At 45.3% G+C, this 21,564-nt stretch overlaps 1 protein-coding gene across 1 annotated transcript; it reads right to left on the bottom strand.

The window, feature by feature from the left end:
- Positions 1-12,174: 12,174 nt before the first annotated feature.
- Positions 12,175-19,561, bottom strand: LOC101350758 (spermatogenesis-associated protein 31E1). The gene is made up of 5 exons (XM_012558957.1): positions 19,373-19,561; positions 18,551-18,605; positions 17,814-17,874; positions 13,729-17,236; positions 12,175-12,258 (listed from the first exon to the last, which is right to left on the bottom strand). The coding sequence occupies exons 1-5, from the start codon at positions 19,559-19,561 to the stop codon at positions 12,175-12,177; spliced, it is 3,897 nt and encodes a 1,298-aa protein (XP_012414411.1).
- Positions 19,562-21,564: the final 2,003 nt, after the last annotated feature.

The following is a 21,564-nucleotide window of genomic DNA, read 5'->3' as shown; positions in this document are numbered from 1 at the left end:
CACCAAAAAAAAAAAAAGTTGAGTATTTAGAGGGTTAAAATGTTGTGGGGTTGTTAACCAATGTCATAAAGCAGCGTGTGTGTTACTGTTACATGAGAAACTATCTGTTCTGTAAGCCTTCACCTGAAGTACAATAAAATATTAAAAAAAAAAAAAAAAAAAGAGATTGACTAGAGACACACCTCACACTAATCCTGCCTCATTAACATAACAAAAACAACCCGTTCCCAAATGGGATTACAACCGCAGGCCTAGAGGTTAGGAATTACAATACGTATTTTTGGAGGACACAATTCAATTCATAACAACCACAATGTCAGAAAATCTCAGAAGGAAAAAGAAGCTAACCAAAGTAACTTTAGAAAATGGTATTGTGACTGAACATTATAAGGCTAAGACAAAAAGAATTGTACAAAAACACTGTACTCTAGTTGGTGAAAAACTTGTTTATCACAAGGGTAAGAGTTAATAACTCTTAAATTACATGTATACTAGGCTGGACAAATAAGTAAATACATTGTAGCTAATGTGAGCTAGATTTTTCACTGTTACAGAATGAAGCCATAAATAAGCAAGAGTGGAAGACTAGAGTAAATTATGTGGCAATGAATTAAAGTTGAAGATATGAGTATCAACTCATATTTATTTTTTATATGGATAGATACAGAAATAGATTAGATATATATATATATAGATATAGATACAGATATAGATATTTATATATACATGAGTTAGTATACACACCTGGCTCTATCTGCTAAGAAGCCAAGATTTTTCAGAAGCAATGAGCACCTAGTGTACAAATACTGGTTTCTAAATACCATTCTCCAATATAAGGAAAGTGGGGCTCCTTGGAGAAATGGCTGCTTTAGGGCTGGACAGTGAAGATGTTAGACAATTCTGGAGTATCTTGTACTGCCAGAAAGCAAGGAAATGTTCAAAAAACAAAGGATGGAGCATGTCAAAGAGATGTGGAGCCAACTGAAAGAGCTCCCAATTGACAAACATTCTTCACATATTTGGAAGAAAAAGAAAAGTATTCAATCTGCCCTTCCAGGTTCATAGATAAGTCACATGAAATGATTATGCACTATAACCCACAGTTAATCAATAGTAGAGCCATCTAGTTTTTCCTTGAGGAATTTTTTGATGATTAAAGTATTTGAAGCTGGGGACCATGGGTGAAATGGGGATGCACCGGTGGAGGTGATAGTAGGGAAGATATTCCCCAAACAGGCACACCCAGGATCCACGATGGAGGAGTGAGAGAAGAGCTGCTTTGGCTTCAAATCTATTGATCAGTATTTATGTGCCACGTGTTATAGAATAATGAAAACGATATTTACCAGCCAAACCTGGAATAGATAATTATAAATATGTAATTTACATTATTAAGCAATAATTATTCAGGAATATTTTTTCACCTTTTTTCACATATTTCAAACAAAAAGTGTTTTGAAACATTTTCAAATAGTTTCAAACATTCAGATTATTTTAAAACAAAAAATGTATAGAATTATTTTTCACAAGCTTATTTTACATATATTAGTTAATAAGCAAATGGTTCCACAGACTTCTCAGCATATCAGATGTTAAAGGAAACAAAGAATAGTTATTACTTGTATTTAGAATGATTGACATATCAGTTGGATTTTTAACATTATTTTAAAGGAATATCTTCTTTGGTAATAGTTTTTTTAAAATAAATTTATGATGTAATAGAAACAATAAGGCCGCTAAATTTTGTACTGAAGATTTTCAAAAGTTGTAAGGGTATCTATATTCTATCTATAAAATAAGTACCCTGGATTTAATAATTTGAAAGTTTCTTTGCACCACGGAAATTTGAATTTTTAATTTTATTTTATTCTTACAGATGTTTTCCCCAAACATTAGATTGGCTACTTGAAAGAGTTAAAACTCTTTTTCTAAAAAATAAAAATATTTTATTGGCATGACTTGTACATAGGGTCGATTAGAAAGAACTAAATTATTTATCTGAGAATTGACAAGTTTTTATTCAACACTTTTTAACAGGCGCTACAGGAAGAACCGAAGTCCTGGGTGGTGCAGAAGGTTAAGCGTTTGACTACTAGCAGAAAGGATGGCAGTTCAAACCCACTTAGGAGCGCCTTGAAAGATAGAAGAAAAGCCTGGTGATCTGCTTCTGAAAACCCTGGAGTTCCACTCTGCACACGTGGGGTTGCCATGAATCAGAGTCCACTCCAAGGCAACTGGTTTGGTTAGGTTTGGTAGACTGAATACTGAGAATGTGGTCAGACAGACCTCACTCCTTACTCCTGCCTGCGTGGAGCCTAGTGGGAGAAAAATATGTGAAGATATTCAGCAGCTGTCACAAGGGAGGAAGTGCAAGGGGGTCTGGAGGATACAGCGCATGGACCTGACCTAGCTGGGGGTGTCAGAGAAGGCTTTTGAAGTTAGCAGTGTTTGGAGCAAGAGCTAAAGAATAGCTGGGGCTCTCTTCCAGGAGTGAGAGTCAGCAGGTTAAGGTGAGATCATTCCTGTGTCCATGCCCTCCAGCCAAAGACCGCAGGAGCACGCCTGTGAGCAAGCTGAACTTTGAACAAGTTGGTTGATTATTTGGTGCACAGAGAAAGAACACACACCATGGGGAAATATGGGGTATCTCAGTAGGAAGGAATTAAATCAAACCCATTGCCATAGAGTCGATTCCAGCTCATAGAGACCCTGTAGGACAGAGTAGAACTGCCCCCTAGGGTTTCCAAGGAGTGGCTGGTGGATTCGAACTGCCGACTTTTGGTTATCAGCCGTAGCTCGAGGTAGCTCTTAACCACTGTATCACCAGGGCTCCAGGAAGATATTAGAACCTATTATAACATTTGGGCTTTGGCTGGATGATTTGAGAGAGAGTCTAAGGAAGTGGGGCTCACTATAGACTAGATGCTGTCAAAAAGCAAAGGCAACTCTATGATTAGGTGTCTCAATGAATCTTATCTACAGGGAGTAGATTATAGCAAGAATAAAGCTGTTATTAATAAAGAAGTAGAAGTTACTCATTTTAACCATGAGACTGGGGTGTTTGGTATTTTGTGGGTGGCACAGTGACCTTGTTTTTGTCTTTACTTGGACAAGATTATGAATTGCTTTTGTTTTGCTTCACTGTATCATGGTCTCAGAGCAAACTTGCTCAATATTGGTATTCTGTGAGATTATTTATGTCTAACAGGAGAGTAACATGGCCTAGCTCTGAGTGCCAGGACGACTTTAGCATATCAGGGGCTGCTATTTTAATTTAATTTAATTTTTCTCAGCAGAAAAAGAAAACAATGGGAGGTGGGAAGGAAGCTTCAATTGGGAGATATAATTATAGAATTTTAGAAGTTAATAAGAATGTAGACATCTTCTAGTAAAACCCACTTAATGGATGGACAAAAAGACTGAGACCAAGATAGTGAAGGGCCTTGGTGGTTTCAATGTATTTTCTAAGATTGGCTTAATGATCCTACTCCTAAACTTCATATCTGTTATATTTGGATTAGAAAATTCGTAAATGTTATGGCCCTCAATAAGACTTCGTTTCTGCCCACTTCCCTTAAATACTTTCTCAGTCCAAGCCTGTTGACTCCCTTTGTGTAGGATTTCAACCTCTGTCAGTATTGGGATTCCTGGTATAAGTTGTAGCTAAGCATTCTGATTTGCCTCCCCAACCTCCCAAAAAACTAAACCCATTGCAATTCTGACTCATAGTGACCACACAGGACAGAGTAGAACTCATCCCATAGAGTTTCCAAGGCTGTAATATTTACAAAAACAGATTTGCCATATCTTTCTCCTTCGGAGAGGCTGGTGGGTTCGAAACACCGATGTTTCAGTGAGCAGACAAGCACTCAACCATTATGCAACTGGGGATCCAAACCTCATCACCCTACCACCTCAGAAAACCATTGAAGTTATATTAAGGAGGAATAATATAAACTGAGAAAGACACTCATAAAAAGACTTTATATAAAGTTTGCCCAGAATGTGAATCAAAGTGTTTCAATCAGCAAGAATTTGACCACTGCTCAGAAATCCATATGATGATAAAGGGAAAAAAGTTTTCCTAATAAAAACATAGACACCATAACCCATGAGTCAAGTAAGATGAAGTTAAAAATACAGTCCTTTCCAAAGATCATTAAGTCACTTTTTTTCCAGTTTGTAATTTACAGTATTTCTGCCACCCCTTCATTGGTCTATATATTAATGAGGGTAGTGACACAATCCAATCAAACGTTTCATTTTGATGGCCATATCTCTCAGAGCAAATTGCAAGATTTTCACACCTTCACTGAATCTTTCACTGACTTCCAGCTTCCCCTCTACAAGTATATCTGACGCCCTCCCATTGTGTTAGTGATCACTGAGGGTGTGAAATGATGACTCAACTATTGCCGAGGATTACGGGGTGGTGCAGACAGTGTACAGAGGATCAAACAGTGTAGACTCTTATTTCAATCCATTTTCTATGTACAGTATTTTATCTGAGAGATTGATTTTGACATCAGCATTGAAATGTTTCTTTTCAGCTTGTTCTTCAAACATCTTCCTTCATTCTGGCAAGTGCTGACAACTACAGATGTTGCCTTGACTAAAACTTGAATATTGATTAAACACTCTTCATCTTATCTCACAACTCCTGAAATAATGCAATGGAAGGAAGGTGTTTCAGATCTGCCTTTGCGTAAGCTGGCTCACAGCGGTTGCTCAGCCTAGTTGCTAGGACTCTTTCTCAACGTGCCAGTTTGTGAGCGGGAACAATGATTTTGCACCCCAGCAATATTGACCTGATGTTTAATTTTGTCCAATATTTTTAAACTCCCTGCTTATTAGTTGACTCACTACATCCGTATTTGACTTTGCCAGCAAATGACTGTTTGTCTTTTCTCTCCCTGGGACTGCTTTATACAATCCAAGACAAATAACATCTCCAGTGAATTCTCCATATATAAAACTGAAGTTTTTTTTGTTTTTTAATTAGTAAATTAAATGACTGCCTTCAGAATTTTGCTTATCTTTAAAAAGCAGTAGGACACCTCTCACCTTCTAATGTAAGGGCAAACCACTGGGTTCTTGCCTACAAGCCATCCTCCTGGGTAAGGTGGGTGCTATTGTTCAGCAGTCTCCATCAGATGCTGATGACAGGGCAACCTGAGGTCCTCGTTCCTTCTGCCCCACAGCTCTGCTAGCTCTGGAAGGTCCTGAGTTTCCTGTACTGTATTCTAACTGGTTTTGGGCTCTCCCTCTGCTCCACTGACACAGCTTTTCCCCACTGACTTGTGGTCCCTCTGGCCCACAGCTGTGTGGTGTACCGAATGGTTCTCTTACTTCTATGTTAAATTCCAGGGCTGATGGGACTCCACAGAGTCTCAGAGTTTGGTGAAATGACTAATGGACCACAACTACCACCGCCTCCACCAGACTGAGTCCAGCATAACTAGATAGTGCCCGGCTACCACCACTGACTGCTCTGACAGAAATTACAATAGAAGGTCCTGGACGGAGCCGGAGAAAAATGTAGAACAAAATTCAAACTCACAAAAAAACCATACTTACTGTTCTGATGGAGACTGGAGAAACATGAGAGTTTGGCCCTTGGACACCCTTTCATCTCAGGACTGAAATCACTCCTGAGGTTCATCCTTCAGCCAAAGATTAGTCAGGCCTGTAAAACAAACAATACTGCACATAACTCAACCATGTCTAAGAGATTAAATGGGTACACTTGCCCAGGGGCAAGGATGAGAAGGAATGAGAAGACAGGAAAGCCAGATGAATGGAAATGGGGAATGCATGTTTGAGAAGGGGAGTGTGTTGACACGTCACAGGGTTGGCAACCAGTACCACAAAACAATATGTGTGTTCATTGTTTAATGAGAAACTAATTTGCTCTGTAAACCTTCATCTAAAAAAAAACAAAATCAAACCCGTTGCCAACTCATAAAGCACAATTAAAAACAAAAGAAGAGTTCTCATGCTCTGAAATATGCATTTGCTAAAAAGCATTGTGATTTCTTTTTGGCTGACATAGTAATATGCACCATAACCTGGTGACGCTGGAAATAACTTCCTCTGGGGAGACCACCTGGCCGAGCTATGACAGGGTTTCTTCCAAAGAAATTTCATGGTGTAGTAGAAGGATAATCTGACCTGAGTCAGAAGATGTGAAAATTAGGTAGATGTATGGTTGAGGAATATGTCTGTGCTTCAATGTCCCTCTTTGTTAATTAGGTGACTGGGTGATAGAAAAGGGCCATGATCATTTTTTGGTAATGGCTTTTTCCTTCCTCTTGATCCTTCTCCTGCCCCTTTCTGACTTCCTCTTCTTCTCCTCCTCCTCCCCTCCCCCTCTACTTCATCTAAAATCACCAGAAATTCCCCAGGTAATTAGGAATGGTTATGGGGTGAGTCGGTGGTGAAGGTTAGTATCTTTCTGAGTAAAATGGGCTAGAGTTGGCGGGGGTAGGGGGGGAGGTGTAGAAAGCAGCACTCCGTGCTCTTTTGGCCAAGCTCTTCTTCCTACTTCAATTATTGAGAAACCTTTTAATAAACAGGGTCCTGACCGTGGGAAACAGACCCTAGGCCTGCCTGTCCTTCTTTATCTACTGTCTTCATATCCTTCTATCAGACAGCCTCTTTGGAGCCCTCCCTACTCTAACAGCTATAAAATATGTATTTATTAGTGGGGCAAGGGTGTCTCCGCTCCCTACCTTAAGTCTTCCTCTTTTCTACTGGGAAAAGTTCAAGGAAAAGTAATTACGTTTTCAGAAAATATTTGTGCTGGCCCTCTTGCTCCATCCCAAGGGGGATAAGAATGACTATAGACTTATCTTACAAGCCACTTTGGTAAAAATAAAGATCCTGGCCTACAATATTAAAAAAAAAAATTAATATTAATATATTAGCGTGCTCAATCCAGAAGGCCAGCTAAAGCACAAAAATGCTTAGACCAAAATGCTGTGTCATCCACACTCCCGAGTTCTCCTGTGAAAAATGCTTGCATTTTCTGAATCCTCATTTATTTTGCTGAGTATTGCATTATTTTATACCTGTTTCTGGATATTCATATCTTCTTAAGGAGATGATTTATGAATATGGACTTATACTCCCAAAAAGAAAGTACCTTTTCTATGATTATGGGATGATGCAAATGTGAAAAGCATGGAATTGTAACCATACGGGAAAAAAATTAGTGATTCTGATTAACGTACAATTAATAGGACCTCACAGTACATTCATGACCACTTTCTATAGTTCTCTGATTCAATAACATCATAATAAACCTGACAAATTTCCAAAAATTTATAGCTATGATTCTGTAAAATATTTGACTGCCTGAGTGTGTTTTATTCTTAATTAAAAAATAAATATACACCCGAAGAGTCCTCTTGTCAGCTCATTCTGTTCTTTTTAGAGAAAGAACCATTAGCCTGTCATCCCATGGGTAATCTGAGTCACTTCTCCAGTGAAACACATTTGACAGCTGTTACTGAAAGAGATTTTACCAGGAAAAGGAAGACAGGTTTCTTATGAATAGACTGAACTAAGTGCACAATTTAGAAAGTGTTAGGAGGTAAATAGTAAGTGTCATAGACTGAATTGTGTCCCCCCAAAATATATGCTCACTTGGTTAGGCCATGATTCCCAGGATTGTGTGGTTGTCCTCCATTTTCTGATTTTCCTATGTGCTATAAATCATAATCTCTGCCTGTAGTTAAGGAGGATTAGGGTGGGATGTAACAACCTTGCTCAGGTCACATCCCTGATTCAATGTAAAGGAAGCTTCCCTCGGTTGTGGCCTGCACCACCTTTTATCTTACAAGAGATAAAAGGGAAGGGAAGAGAGCAGAGAGTTGGGGACTTCATACTACCAATAAAGCAGTGCTGCAAGCAGAGTGCGTCCTTTGGATCCCAGGTCCCTGTGCAGAGAAGCTCCTAGTCCAAGGGAAGGTTAATGAGAAGGACCTTCCTCCAGAGTCGACAGAGAGAAGAAGCCTTCCCCTGGAGCTGATGCCCTGAATTTGGACTTCTAGTATACTAGACTGTGAGAAAATAAATTTCTCTTTGTTAAAGCCATCCACTTGTGGTATTTCTGTTATAGCAGCACTAGGCAACTAAGACAGTAATTGAGACCTTTGATTATTAATTATTGTAATACAACAGGTTCCTGGGTGGTGCAACGGCTTGCTCTTGGTTACTAACCCAAAGGTTGTTGGTTTCAACCCACCTAGCCACACCATGGAAAGGTCTGGTGATACGCTTTTATAAAGATTATAGCCACAAAAACCCTATATGGAGCTCAGTCCTGCTCTGACACATATGGGGTTTCCTAATGGCAATGGGTTTTTTAAATTTTTTTTTAAAATAAAATACAGATTAATCATACACTTTCTTTAAATGATATATCAAAATGTCACATCCCCAATAATTTTACTGGGGCAATGTATATCTCAAGTACAGATTAAATGACTCTTTTTTATGATTCCAAAACTATTTTAGTCATGCATCATTTTTGTAGCCTTGTAATAAATTTAAAACATAGCCAGAGTGGTCCAAGTTTTGGAAACTGTGCGTTTCTTTGAATTATTTATTTTAAAAAACGAATCCTTCTAAATAGTCCAGCAGTTCTGGCATTGTTAGTTGAACATTAGATTTTTTTCATATTTTTGGAAATGTGTAATACCATTTGAGGCCATAGCCACATTTTAAGGGGCAAAATACTTAATATAACTTAATCTTTTAAATTATAATTTAAACTTTTAAATCATCCCATGGGGAAGGCACAGGACTGGGCACCATTTTGCTCCATTGTGCACGGGGTGGTCGTGAGTCGAGGATGGACTGGATGGTAGCTAACAATAACAACAAAGTTGGTAGAGATCTGGATGAAACAATACCCACCACCGTCCCCCAGCTGTTCAGTTCCCTTCCCCAAAGGCACCAACGTTTTCCATTTCTTATATATCCTAACACATAATTTTATGTATTTGCAAGTAAATATATACACATGTATATTCTTCTCTCTGCTTTATTTTTATACCTTTAAATACTCACCCTTACATCTTCTAACTGAAATAAGCCAAAACCAAACCCATTGCTGTCGAGTCAATTCCAACTCATAGTGACCTTACAGGAGAGAGTAGAACTGCCCTGTAGGGTTTCTAAGGGGCGGCTGGTGTATTCAAACAGCTGACCTTTTGGTTAGCAGCGGAATTCTTAACCACTGTACCACCAAGGCTCCAGATAAGAGCTCCTTAAAACCAAGTTTTAATTATAACTCAAGAAATTCCTGAATTCTATAGGGAACCGGGAAAAGAAGTGCAGTCCTTAATGAACAGAGGGTGATGGGGTCCTTCATGAAATGTTTGCTTGTGGGCTCCCACCCTACCCCCACTCCTTGGGGCAGGCAGAATAATGACCCCCCCAAAGAAGTCCTTAAGGACTAAGGTACCCTTGACCCAAGCCATGGTATTTTCAATCGCCTCATATGAATGTGAAAGCTGGACAACGAATAAGGAAGACCTAAGAAGAATTGATGCCTTTGAATTATGGTGTTGGTGAAGAATAGTGAATATACCATGGACTGCCAGAAGAATGAACAAATCTGTCTTGGAAGAAGTACAGCCAGAATGCTGTTTAGAAGCAAGCAAGACTTCGTCTCATGTACTTTGGACATGTTATCAGGAGGGACCAGTCCCTGGAGAAGGACGTTATGTTTGGTAAAGTAGAAGGTCAGTGAAAAAGAGGAAGACCCTCATCACAGTAGCTGCAACAATGGGCTCAAGCATAAGAACAATTATGAGGATGGCGCAGGACTGGGCAGTGTTTCGTTCTGTTGTACCTAGGGTCGCTATGAGTCGGAACCGACTTGACGGCACCTAACAACAACACAACAATCTTTTGATATTATTTTTAAGCCATGAGTATAAATTTACAAGAGGATGTAATATGGATATTGCTAGAAATTTGTCTCATTTGTAAAAAAATATTCAGATATTTAATAATATACCTTGTTTCATTTAAAAATAAAACAACCCCACAAACATGACACAAGCTGTTATGTGTAAAATAATGTACCAGTTTTACAGCTCCCCAGGGAGTGAGCATGAGTCAGATGCATCTTTGCTGGTTCTTTTCACTTCTAAAGTCCATTTGCTGTAGTACTTCCCTCGTCAAATATCCAAACGGGGGGAGAGGTGAGGAATCAGTCATTCTGAGTGCAGGAAGTGGTGCCCAACAAAATAAGAAATGTGACGCTGGTGTCATTCAACCGGTTGATAACAAAACCTGGACAAATGAGGTATTTTCCCTCCTTAGAAGCTGTGGAAGATTTACTTGTTCTAAAAGATTGTGATTTTCTTACCTGTGGGTCAGAGCACAAGCTAATGAAAACCTGTGGAGGAAAGGTTTGTGCAGGTTTACATGTAGAATCTAACGTTTTTGCTCAGAAGTAAAAACATAAAAGACAAAAATACACAAACCTGTCCTCTGGTGCGCACAGCTACTGATGTGCCTCCTGCACTCCGAGTTTGGGAAGTAGTTTCACAGTTACCCGGAAGAACCTGGCAGTAGGTGCCCGCTCAGGCTCCTTAGAATGGCTGTCTCTTTGGGAGGTCTCTGTGGGAGTCTTTGAGAGGGGTCTCCATGTGTGAGCTCTGTGTGAGATCTTTGTCAAAGGTCCCTGCAGGAAGTCTCTGTGGGAGATCTCTGTCTGAGGTCTTTGTGGGAGGTCTCTGTGTGGGTTTCTGTGTGGTGTCTCTGTGACGGATCTGTGCGAGGACTCTCTGTGGAGGTCTTTGAGGTTTCTGTGTGAGATCTCTGTGTGGTGCCTGTGGGTGTTCTCTGTGGGAGGTATATCTTTCAGAGGTCTCTGTGGGAAGTCTCTGTGGTGTCAGTGGTTACTCTCTGTGGGAGGTCTGTCATAAAACATCCCTGTGAGGTCTGTGTGTGGGTCTCCCTGTGAAGTCCCTGAGAGTTCTCTGGGGGAAATCTTTGTGCAAGGTGTTATGTGAGGATTTTGTGTTGGCCTCTGTGGGAGACCTCTCTGTGAGAGATTTATCTGTGGGAGGGCTGTATATAAGGTCTGTGTGAGGATCTCTGTGTTATATCTCTATGCAAGGCCTCTTTGGGAGGTCTTTCTGTGAGACGTCTCTATAGAGTTCTCTGTGGGACATCTTTCTATGAATGGTCTATTTGTGGGAGGCTTGTCAAGAGGACCCTGTAAAAGGTCTCTCTCTGAGGTCTATCTGTGAGAGGTGGCTGTGTAAGATCTCTGTGAGAGGTCTCTGGAGGAGGTCTCTCTGAGGTCTGCCAGTGAGGTCTGTCTGGTGTCTGTAAGGTCACCAAAGGTCTCTGTGTTGGGTGTTTTTGGAAGGTCTGTGTGGGAGGCCTCTGTGGGAGAGCTTTATGAGAGTTCTCTGTGCGAGGTGTCTGTGGGAAGTCTCTCTGTGGTCAGTGTGGCTCTCTGTGTGAGGTCTGTCTGCGAGAGGTCACTGTGGGAGGTTTACAAGAGGTCTGAGTTGATGGTGAGAGGTCTCCAAGTCTGTGAGGTCTCTCTTTGACGTTTCTTTGTGGGTCATTGTGAGGTCTCTGTGGAGATCTTTCTGTGAGATCTCCAAGTGGATCTCTTCATTTCTGAGCTTACTGCACATGATGGGAAGATCAGGGGGCAGGAGAAAGGGAAGGGACTTGCTCCTTTCAGTCTTCTCTCTGTTCCGTCAGTCGCCCCATCTGTGCACTTCTCTGGCAGGAACAGTGGGGATCAGCAGCAGTTGGTCCAGAACTTACCTCAGTGTCAGCCAGGCACGCCCTGGACTTTCTTCTCACCTTCCGAGGGCTCATGCAGCTCTCTGCTCAGAGGCCCCTGGCCCCTCCTGCAGGTGCAGGCTCTGCCCCCACTGTTGTACCCACTCCAGAGGCTGCCTCACAATCAGGGCCCCAGGGTAGCACCTGGCTGCAGGGAGAACTCAGCTCTGGCGTCCTGACTGAGATGTGGAGGACAGGACTTGGTGTTGTGCAGTCACAGGGAGCCCTCCAGTATCAGCTATATCATGACACCTCCTGGAGCACAAATCTCCACCACGGGAGGGGTGCCCCTGGAGTTGGGCCACACTGAGAGCCCTAGGTGTGGAGCCAGGTGTGTAAGAACTTTCTCTAGAGAAATTGCTCTTCACCTCCCTGCTTTCTGGGGGGCTCTCCTGCTTTCCCGTATGGGTTGGGGCCAGGGGAAGAGGAAACCTGTGTTAGAAGCAGAGAAAGAACAGAGGCTACTCCTGAACTAGGCCACCTCATTTGATCAGAGGTAGTAAGAGCTGATCCAGGCCAGGGATCAATTTCCATGCCACTATCTTGAATCTGGAGCCCTGGTGGCGCAGTGGTTAAGAGCTCGGCTGCTAACCAAAAAAGGTTGGCCGTTCAAATCCACCAGCTGCTCCTTAGAAACCTTATGGGGCAGTTCTATTCTGTCCTATGAGTCGGAACTAACTCGAAGGCACCTAACAACAGCTTGAATCCAGTTCCCACTAAAGTGGTGGAAAATTACCTGAGTGCTACTTGAAGATTTGTACAGATTCCTTGTTCAAACCTGTAAATTCCGTGTTGCCCTTTCCCTCGCAGCTTTCCTTGGTACTCCCTTCCCTTTGGCTCATCCTACTGGAAAAATGATACTGCTTTTCTCCTGCACGCCCCCCTAGGCCCAGAGCACCAGATAGTCAGTGGTTCTCCACACACACTCACCCTATACCACTCACCCCGAGCGTCTGCTTCCTCTCTGGGCTGAGACAGAGGGGAAAGTTGGTAACCCATGAGCAGGGCCACTGAGAGGGCACACTTTTCATCTGGGCCCTCCCTGGCAGCTCCCCACCCACATGTCACAAGGCTGGAAGTTCTGTCCTTGAGGCTGCTCTGGAGCATGAGACAGGCAGAGCCAGGGGAAGGGTGTTGTGTTACATTTCTTTATCGGAAAGCTAAGAGGGGGGTTGCAGGGCCCACCTCCTTGGTCTTCATCCCGGAGAGAAGAGGCCCCCAGAGCGGCCCCCCAAACTTGCTATGCCTGTTCTGTGACTGTGAAGCTATGTGGGAAAATCCTGGCCATCCCCTGTAGCTGCATAACGTTCAAGAACCAGATCCTGGGGTGGAGTCTTCATAGGATTTTTTCATCTTGATAACCTCCCTCCGGGCCTCATCCCTTCTAGAAGCCACGGCAGGCACTCAGGAAAAGTAGACACTGACCCCTCCAATACACATCAGCACAGCACAGACAGAAGCCACAACCCTTTTATGAGTAAAAACGTATGTATTACGGAACAACAAGCATATTGGCTGGGAGAAGTGTTAGCACATAGGGAATGTACTAACGTGAGAATAAATGGGTTGTCTTTGCATCGGCCGAACACTCCTACAAGAAAAGGCCGGGGAAGCATTTTCTGGTTGACTGTAACAGACTCCTTTCTGATGGCAGAATGTTGACTGGTGAGGGCAGCCTGAAGCACCCCACATCCTTGACCCATGCTGGCAAGAAGTGACTGGGGACATAGGACCCCTGGAAGGAAATGCCCGATCACTGGTCTTGAATTTCACCATGGTGTAGGGATTTCTGCACCCCTCATGGGTCCATCTGTTCCCACGGTGAATGCAGACTGTATCACTCATTCCTCTCCTGTGCTCTGGATAAGAGGGAGACTTGTGGTAGGATGGACCCCCACCAACCGGATCCTGACTTTCCTGGATTTTCTCTGTTTGCTGATTTAACTTCGAGGCATATAATTCTTGCTGAAGCTTAAGTTTCTCTACTAAGATCTGGCCAACAGCCTTTGAAAGTGTCTCAACCTCAGCAGCCCCCCTGTCCATAAACACTGATTTGCCTTTGACTGGTCCATGGCTCTGGCCAGAGGATGAAGTTCCCTTTCCTTCTCGCAGGGGATCATCTTGCCCTTTGTCTTTTTTATTGGGGCAAATGCTTAGAATAAAGTTCCTCGTTCTCCTGTTGAAGTGGCCTTCTGGAGGAGCCTGTCCATTCTCTGCCGGGAGCTGGGGGAACTTGATGTCAAGGCACTCTACTGACCTCTTGTCCAGGGCAGGCTGGCTCATCCCACTAGCTGGGGAGGCCTCCAATCCTGCCAGCCCTTTTTCATGCTCTTTTGGTTTGCGCCCCCTAAAATCCTTTCTCTCATCTGTGGAGGCAGAAATCTTCCTCTGGCTCTTCCATAGGTCCTGAAGTTTTGGGATCTTGTGGTCTTGCTGCCCCAGGCTGCTCCCTCTGGCTACCATGAAGTCATGCAGCATTTTCAAACGCATGTCCCTACTGGACACATGCTTCGGATGGGAGCAAGAGGCCTGAGAAGCCAAGATATCTGAGGCAAGGATCACATCAGTGGCACAGCCTTGAAGAATCATTTCCGTGGCACAGTCCTGAAGGAGCACGTCAACGGGACAGTCTTGAGGCTGGTTCACTGTCTCTAACTCCATGTTGAGCTCTTCCTCATTAAACACCTGTGCTTTAAGGTGTGTCTTTCCTGGATCTCGAACAGACATTCTAGGAGGTGGGGGGCTTTTACTAGTCCCTGGAGTCCCCCAACCCCTCAGATCCGCATTTATGTTTTGGGATCTTGCCAGCACACTTGTTCTCAAGATGTCTCTGTCCTGGAGTTGTAGTTCCGAGGACCTCTTGACCACCACCATCTCCCTGGTCTCCTCGGCCCCTGAAGACTGGGATTCATAGCTCATCTCCAACCTTGCTACACTAGGGCTGGGGCCTCCTAGGGCACATCGTGCACTCTCCTCCCCTGGCCCCTTCCTGGCCACTGACTGACTTGGAGTCGGCTCTAGGCTGCCTTTCTGGGCCCCCAGGACAGTACTGCTCTCCCAGGCTCTGCCCACGATGCTGGGTGTGAGGGGCTGAAAAGGCTGCCTGCCCTCCTGTCCACTGTGAGTGGCCTCTGAGGGCCCATGGTCCTCATGAGATGAGTCCGATCTCAGAGTCCTTTGAACTTCCTTACCCACAGGTGAGGGGGCAGGGAGAGGACTCTCCAGGGTGGGGTCTGACTTTTTTGCCGTTGTCTTCTCTTCCCAGCCTGCCTGGGAGTTTTCTCCCCAGAACTTGGCAGACTCTCCTCTTGAGCTGGTCCAAGATTCATGGGTAGCTGAGCAGGGAAATTCATTCTGGGAAAGGGGTGATGATCGACTCTCACTCAAACTGAGATTCATGGGCTCACTCGCCTGAACGGATAGGTCCCACTGCCGTGTGCCCGGCTTAAGGAACGAAGACTCCTGGGTGGCATTCACGCGGTGTGCCCGATGCTCTGAGGACACTGGATTTCCAGTTTCTGTGTGAGTATCAGACTTGGGCAGACTATGGTTGGCAGTAAGCCAAGAACGGCACACATCTACAGGAATCCGGCCCTCGGTAATCTGCCCCATCTCTCTGCCCGTATCGACTTCCGGGGTGTTTTCTAGTTGTTTCTTATTTGGGTTCCTTAGTATGTAATTTCCCGTGTTATACCCTGAGAGTAACTCCTCAGAGCCTGTCTGCAGAACCTTCACTGGGGATTCTTCTGAGCACTGGGATACATCATATTTTGGGACCTGCCCCAGACCCTTGCGCAGGTCCTTCCGTAACTGGAAACGTCCTGGGCTCCTCACATGGCAGCTTTCTTGGTGCCTGGATCCCATCTTCTTTACATCCTTGTTGCTTTCACCTATAAACACAGGAGGCCGAGAGGGTCCACGCGGGGCCTTCGCCTGACCTGTTCCTCGTAATTTTCCCCAAGGCTCTGTCAGTTCCAGAGACTCCTGGATCCTGCTGGGCAGGCTCCGCTTGTGCTGGCTGAGCCTCTTTCGGATGTGTTGTTCTAGTTGTTTCTGGAGCTCAGTTTTGCTAGGAACATCCCCAGGAAGGACGGAGTCTGACTTGTGGGCCTCAGAGGCCTTGCTGTCCAGGGAAAGCTTGGGACTGAGAGGACTAAATGCCCCCTGAGACCCTTTGGCCACAGAGGGCAAAGCCCTCCCGCTTGTCAGTTGTTGTTCCAAGGGTGATTCTAGGTGTTGCATTTCAGTTGAGATGAGAGATTGTGTTTCACTTTGGGAACTAGGGCAAGATATTACATAGCCCCTGATCTGGCCTGTAGAAGCTGGTGGCAGAATTGGGAAAGAGAATTGGAGAGGGGTCTGGGTGAGGACTGGAGCCAGAGGTGGTGCGTGGGGTTGGGCCTCAGGGTGGGGCAAAGGCTGGGACTGGGAGAGCGATGAGGATACTTGAACTGGGCAAGCATTAGAAATTCTACTGAATAAAACAGAGGGCGACTGCAGTGAGGAAGAGCTCCCGGAGACCCAGGCAGTAGCCCCCACGGACTCGCTGTGCAGAGAGGGGAGGCCCCAGAAGAACTGGTTACATTTCTGGTTTAAACGGTCCCCCAGGGCCTTGTGATATATGAGCTGCTTAGAACTGGACAGCTGCTGTGGTTTGCTCCAGAACCGCTGGGGGACTGTGGCGGTCTGCTCATGACTGGCTGAGTGGTAGTCTGGGCTCACGTGTGTTTTAAACGATTCATCCTTTTCTTTCTCTTTCCTAATCTTCAGTTCCATTCTCTTTGCGCTTTCCATTTCCAGGGGCTTCTGGACGTCAGGGTTAAGGAAAGAGGGGCTCCCAGCTTCTATGCTCCTGTTTGTGCGAGCTTCCCAGAAACAGGCCTTTGATGGGTGGTGGGAAGTAAGCACTTGCTGGGATTCGCAGTGTTTGCAGGTGGGAAAGAACAAGGCCTTGGAAACCGCCCACCACCAGGAGAGAGCTGAAACGGGACGACTTGGACAATCAAGGCCTGTCATGGTTGGAACAGAAGACGCCAAATAATATGAGTTACCTGAAAACCTCTCCGGGGAGGTTTTCCAGTTAGAAGGGTGCTCAGGTGTCAGGTTAGAGCCCCCCGTCTTCAAATCGGATGGCTCTCCCGGAGGTCTTGCTGAAGCGGTGGAGGCCGGATGACGAGAGGGCTGGGTCGGAGGCACCGTGGCAGCAGAGGGTGGCACCACGGGGGCAGCAGCTTTGGCTGGCTCCGCATCTTTCTGCTCTGCAGGGGGCTCCGCACATGGCTCTGCATCACACAGCTCCGCACGCGGCCGACGGCGGGCTTCAGTAGGCGCTCTTCTGCGCACCGGACCAGAGGGCTCTCCACGTTTCCGCGGACGAAAGCTGCCCTTGCTTGGCGGCTCTTCCAGGAGGCTGCACGAGACAAAGGATCAAGCTGCAGCCCACGGGCAATTGCCCGGAGGGCCTCGCAGGCCCGGCAGGGGTGGGGACATCCGCAGGACACGCCCCGTCCTTCCCCACGCCTTGACGTCACCTCCCCCTCCCTACGCCTTGACGTCACCCCCCTACGCCCTGACGTCACCAGCCCCGCCCCAATCCCTGACGTCCCCCTCCCCCTCCCCACGCCTTGACGTCACCAGCCCCGCCCCAATGCCCTGACGGTACCAGGCTCCTGCTCGCCCTCTTCTAAGGGCTCCTCTCACTGACCTACCCGCAGCCCACGGGCAATTGCCCGGAGGGCCTCGCAGGCCCGGCAAGCCCCGCCCCAATCCCTGACGTCCCCCTCCCCCTCCCCACGCCTTGACGTCACCTGCCCCTCCCCCACGCCCTGACGGTACCAGGCTCCTGCTCGCCCTCTTCTAAGGGCTCCTCTCACTGACCTACCCGCAGGCGCCCTCCAAGTCAGCCCTATCTGCTCTGCGGCCCTGAGGTCACTCAGGAGCCCTTCGTAGGAAGATGGGCACAGGAGAAAAGGGGAAAGGTTACTCACTTTCGCAGAAGCGAAAGCAGGCTCACAGCCTCGTGCAGTTCTTTTAGGAAACCTCTGCAAGCTGGAAATCAGGAGAGTGGGTTATGGTAGTGAAGCTCAGGGCCACGGGACCTTACCGAACGCTGAAAGGAATGTCCCTCTGGGGACACCGTCCTTACAGGAGGCTGAGTGGACTGTCCCCCTCAGGACACCGTCCCTACCGGAAGCTGATTGGAGTGTCCCTCAGGGGACACCGTCGTTACCGGAAGCTGAGTGGACTGTCCCTCCGGAGACACCATCAGGAGGTTAGGCTCTGAGAGCCCAAGGTCACATGATTGTTGGCTCTCAGAGGAGGGCTCATGTGTGAGGTGGTTTGTCATTTACAAAGTGCTTCCCAGTCTGTTATCCCCTGTGACATCTCAGTGAGGAATGTGATCCTTGACAAAGTTAAACAGCTTGTCCTGGTTGGAGTTGTTCCATTTCCAGATCCACCAGTTACCTGGTCATACATCCCACACCGCCCCCTGCTTGGCCACACCACTGCGAGGCCCACCGTGGCTTCGTCCTCCCGAAGGCCCAGCACGAAATATGAAAAGTAGCCGGGTTCTGATTCCCTCCCCAGGAGCCTCCCTCTCGGGGCTGTTACCTGAGAGGGACGTGCTCCAGTAACTGGCACCCTCCGAGCCCGGGGACCAGCGCTCAGGGACAGGAGAGGTTAGGGTTAACCTGGGAGCTCGGTTGAGTGGGCAGAATCTTACCTTTTAGAGTGTCACTGTTGTTCTTCCTGTTCCTCTTCCTCGTCTCGACTTGAGGCTGAGATACAAGAAAAGAATGCGGGGCTGAGACCCAATTCTGTACCTGATCGTTTGTCCAAGATGCTGACATTCGGTATTTATGAAAATCAAATGACTTTCTACATTTAGTTAATGGAGTTCTGTGTTTTTCCCTTTCATTCATTCTTACAGTGGATGAAAACATTTTGCTTTCCTTCTTTGAACAACTCAGTGAAGGATTTTCTATGTGAGATCTAGCCAGGATTTCTTCAGTGACCGTTCTTCTGCTCAAGAAGGGCACAGACTCGCAGACATACGGATGCCTCTGTGTTTTGTCAGGTAGGATTAGGCTTTTGGAGGTCAGAGTTCGGCTCTGGCCCCTGATCAGAGGCTCTCAGGTGTTCAGCACCGCTTTCTAAATTAGCCCAGACACAAGGGAGAACTTCGCCCAGAGACACCTGCCATGGAAGGCAGCTGATGAACCAGGGCTGTGGGCTCTGTCCTCCGGCAGGGATGCCAGACTCTCAGTAATCCAGTCCTTGGCCTCAGAGTCACTTTGTTTGGTATTTTTCCCTGAAGCCCTCTATTACACCCAGACAGATGGTCTGAGATCTTCAGATAGAAATCCTGATGCCTGCTCTAGCCCCTGGCCTGCCCTGTCTGTCTCTAGAAGGCTGATGTTCTATTTTTCTGAAGTTTCCCATCTCAGGAATCTCTCTACTTGATTTAGAAAATGGAAATAGGAAGGAAAAAAAAAAAAAAAAAAGAGGGAGAATCAATATTGGGGCTGGGCTGAGAGTTCCTTACCGTCTCGATGTTTATAGTTTTCTTAGGTGGTTGTAAGGGTGGATTACCCTGGAGGAGATAGGGGAGTAACAGAAGGAAGAGCCCCAATGCACACAGAATGACCACGAAGATATCAGTGGCCCAGGAAGTGCAGCGGGAGTTCAGCTCTGCAGGGTTAGCCCTTTTCAGAGGATAGGGATAATCCACCATTATCTGAAACGCACTGTTGCTCTTAGGCAACTGAGCACCTTGAGCACAGTCGGGCCTGTAAATCCAGGGCTGCGTCACAGAGCTGTAGCCTCCTCACAAAGGGCTCCTGAGGGTGGGGCAGGGGACAGCAAGAGGAGGCTGACCCACAGCCCCTCCCGTCACCATCCAGCCCGTATATCCCTCCTCTCTTTTGGGCCTTCTAGAACTTTCTACCTTTCTCTGGGCCTTTGAACTCCACCTTCTCCTCCTGTCTTAGTAGACCTTCGGTGCAATTTTCTATTCATTACGCCTGTGAACCTGCAACCTGATCCCCTTTATCCCTTAGAGATTTATGCTAAAGCACCCCCAATCTCATGGCTTTTCTAAGTCTGAAGTTATCCCAGGAATCTTGGCTGTTTCACAGATTTTTACTCTCAGGCTCTCCTCTGTCCCCAACTCGTTTTCCCACATATGTTTTTTTTTTCTTTCATCAACCCAGTAGTAGAACCTAACTTTCTTTTATAAATACTTAATGTTATAAATTGTGCATATTAAGTTTTTACTCTTTTTTTTTTTTTGACAGATAATTTGAATCTTCAGCAACAGTAAGTTTCCTATTAATTCAAGGGGCCAACAGACCATCGGTTGCATTCAGATAGTATGTTCCATAGAAATGAATATCTTTCTAATGTTCTCTTGAGAGGAAGATGAAGAGAGCTTTTTACAGTTTACATGTCATTGGTCTCCTATCAAAACTACATCTTGATAGCATTTAATCATACGAGCTGCCACATTTTCATGCTACTTTCTCCACATCTATTCATGGTGCATTAAGCTATGGGTTTTTTTCTCCAGGTAATTGCTTGAGTCTATGATATGGCATTATGTTTACTCTGCTCAGATACCCGTGACCTGTTTCTTTCAACCCTTCAACCTTCTCAGGTCCTGAATGTGTGTTGCATTTCTTTCTGAGAACCTGGGAGGAATGCCCATTAAAACAAAACAAAAAAAAAAAACAGACATCCTCCATTTTTCATTACTGTTGATTTTTACCATTACCCATCTGTGTGAGGGCTGCTTGATGGTGATGTAGCACAAACACTCCCCTGCTTGTTTGCTGTACTTTGTGGGAATAATGTGAGCTTTCTGTTTTAGATAATTTACTGTGTTCTCTACTGAGGGCAGAACATGGAGTAAACATATTGCTGTAAGGCAAGAAAGCATGATGAATGGAGCAGATTTAAAACAAGCAAGGAGCCGTGGTCTCCATGTGTGTTAGAGGTTCTGTCTTGATGAGGGAAAAATGGAAGTGATGCAAAGAGAGAAAATGGAATTGACATGAAGAAATAACTTCTCTATTCCTATTTTCTTTAGTGGCACCAGGATGGATTAAAAAACTCAAAGCATGTAGAACTAATGAGTCAGAAATTATATTGTAATTGAAACATCTATTATGTCACGTGAGCCCTGGTGGCACAGTGGTTAAGAGCTTGGCTGCTAACCAAAAGGCCAGCAGTTTGAATCCACCTTGGAAACCCCATGGGGCAGTTCTACTCTGTCTTACAGGGTCACTATGAGTGTGAATTGAGTCGATGGCAAGGGATTTGGTTTGATTTTTATCTCATGTGAGCTCTTGGATCATGCTTTAACCAGGGGGTTTTTCTGAGGGATATTTTGTGGCTATTTGGAAAGATGCTTCTGACAGTTATCAGAACTTTAACAGTTGAGTTCAAAGAAGGAGAGAGCATTGCTGCAAATTAATGACTTTTCTTGAATCCACCAGAGAACCAAGGTCACAGGACAAATAACGGACCCCAAATCTAGAGAAGAAAAGATATATTCAGGGACAAACAGGAACTCAACATTTGTTTATCTAGGGTAGATGCAGACTGAGTGACATACAAGCCCGAGCAAAGATTAAACTAGAAAATGTTAACAAATTTGAGCAACAAAACAAATTACCTAGTACTAGATTATAACCCAAAGAATAAAATAAATATCCAGGAGTCCATACTACTATAAAT

The sequence above is a fragment of the Trichechus manatus genome, unplaced genomic scaffold (genome assembly GCF_000243295.1).
Source record: "Trichechus manatus latirostris isolate Lorelei unplaced genomic scaffold, TriManLat1.0 scaffold00201, whole genome shotgun sequence".
Classification (NCBI taxonomy): Eukaryota; Metazoa; Chordata; class Mammalia; order Sirenia; family Trichechidae; genus Trichechus; species Trichechus manatus.
Note: the sequence above shows the minus strand (reverse complement) of the source record. Positions and strands in the feature narration are given on the sequence as shown.

Excerpts from the sequence above, each read along its gene's own strand:
- LOC101350758 (XM_012558957.1), bottom strand. The coding sequence starts at position 19,561 with ATGGTGGATTATCCCTATCCTCTGAAAAGGGCTAACCCTGCAGAGCTG. Across the intron at positions 17,875-18,550 it reads CAACAGTGACACTCTAAAAG|CTTGCAGAGGTTTCCTAAAA; the intron begins GTAAGATTCTGC and ends CCTGATTTCCAG. Across the intron at positions 17,237-17,813 it reads CTGCTTTCGCTTCTGCGAAA|CCTCCTGGAAGAGCCGCCAA; the intron begins GTGAGTAACCTT and ends TGTCTCGTGCAG.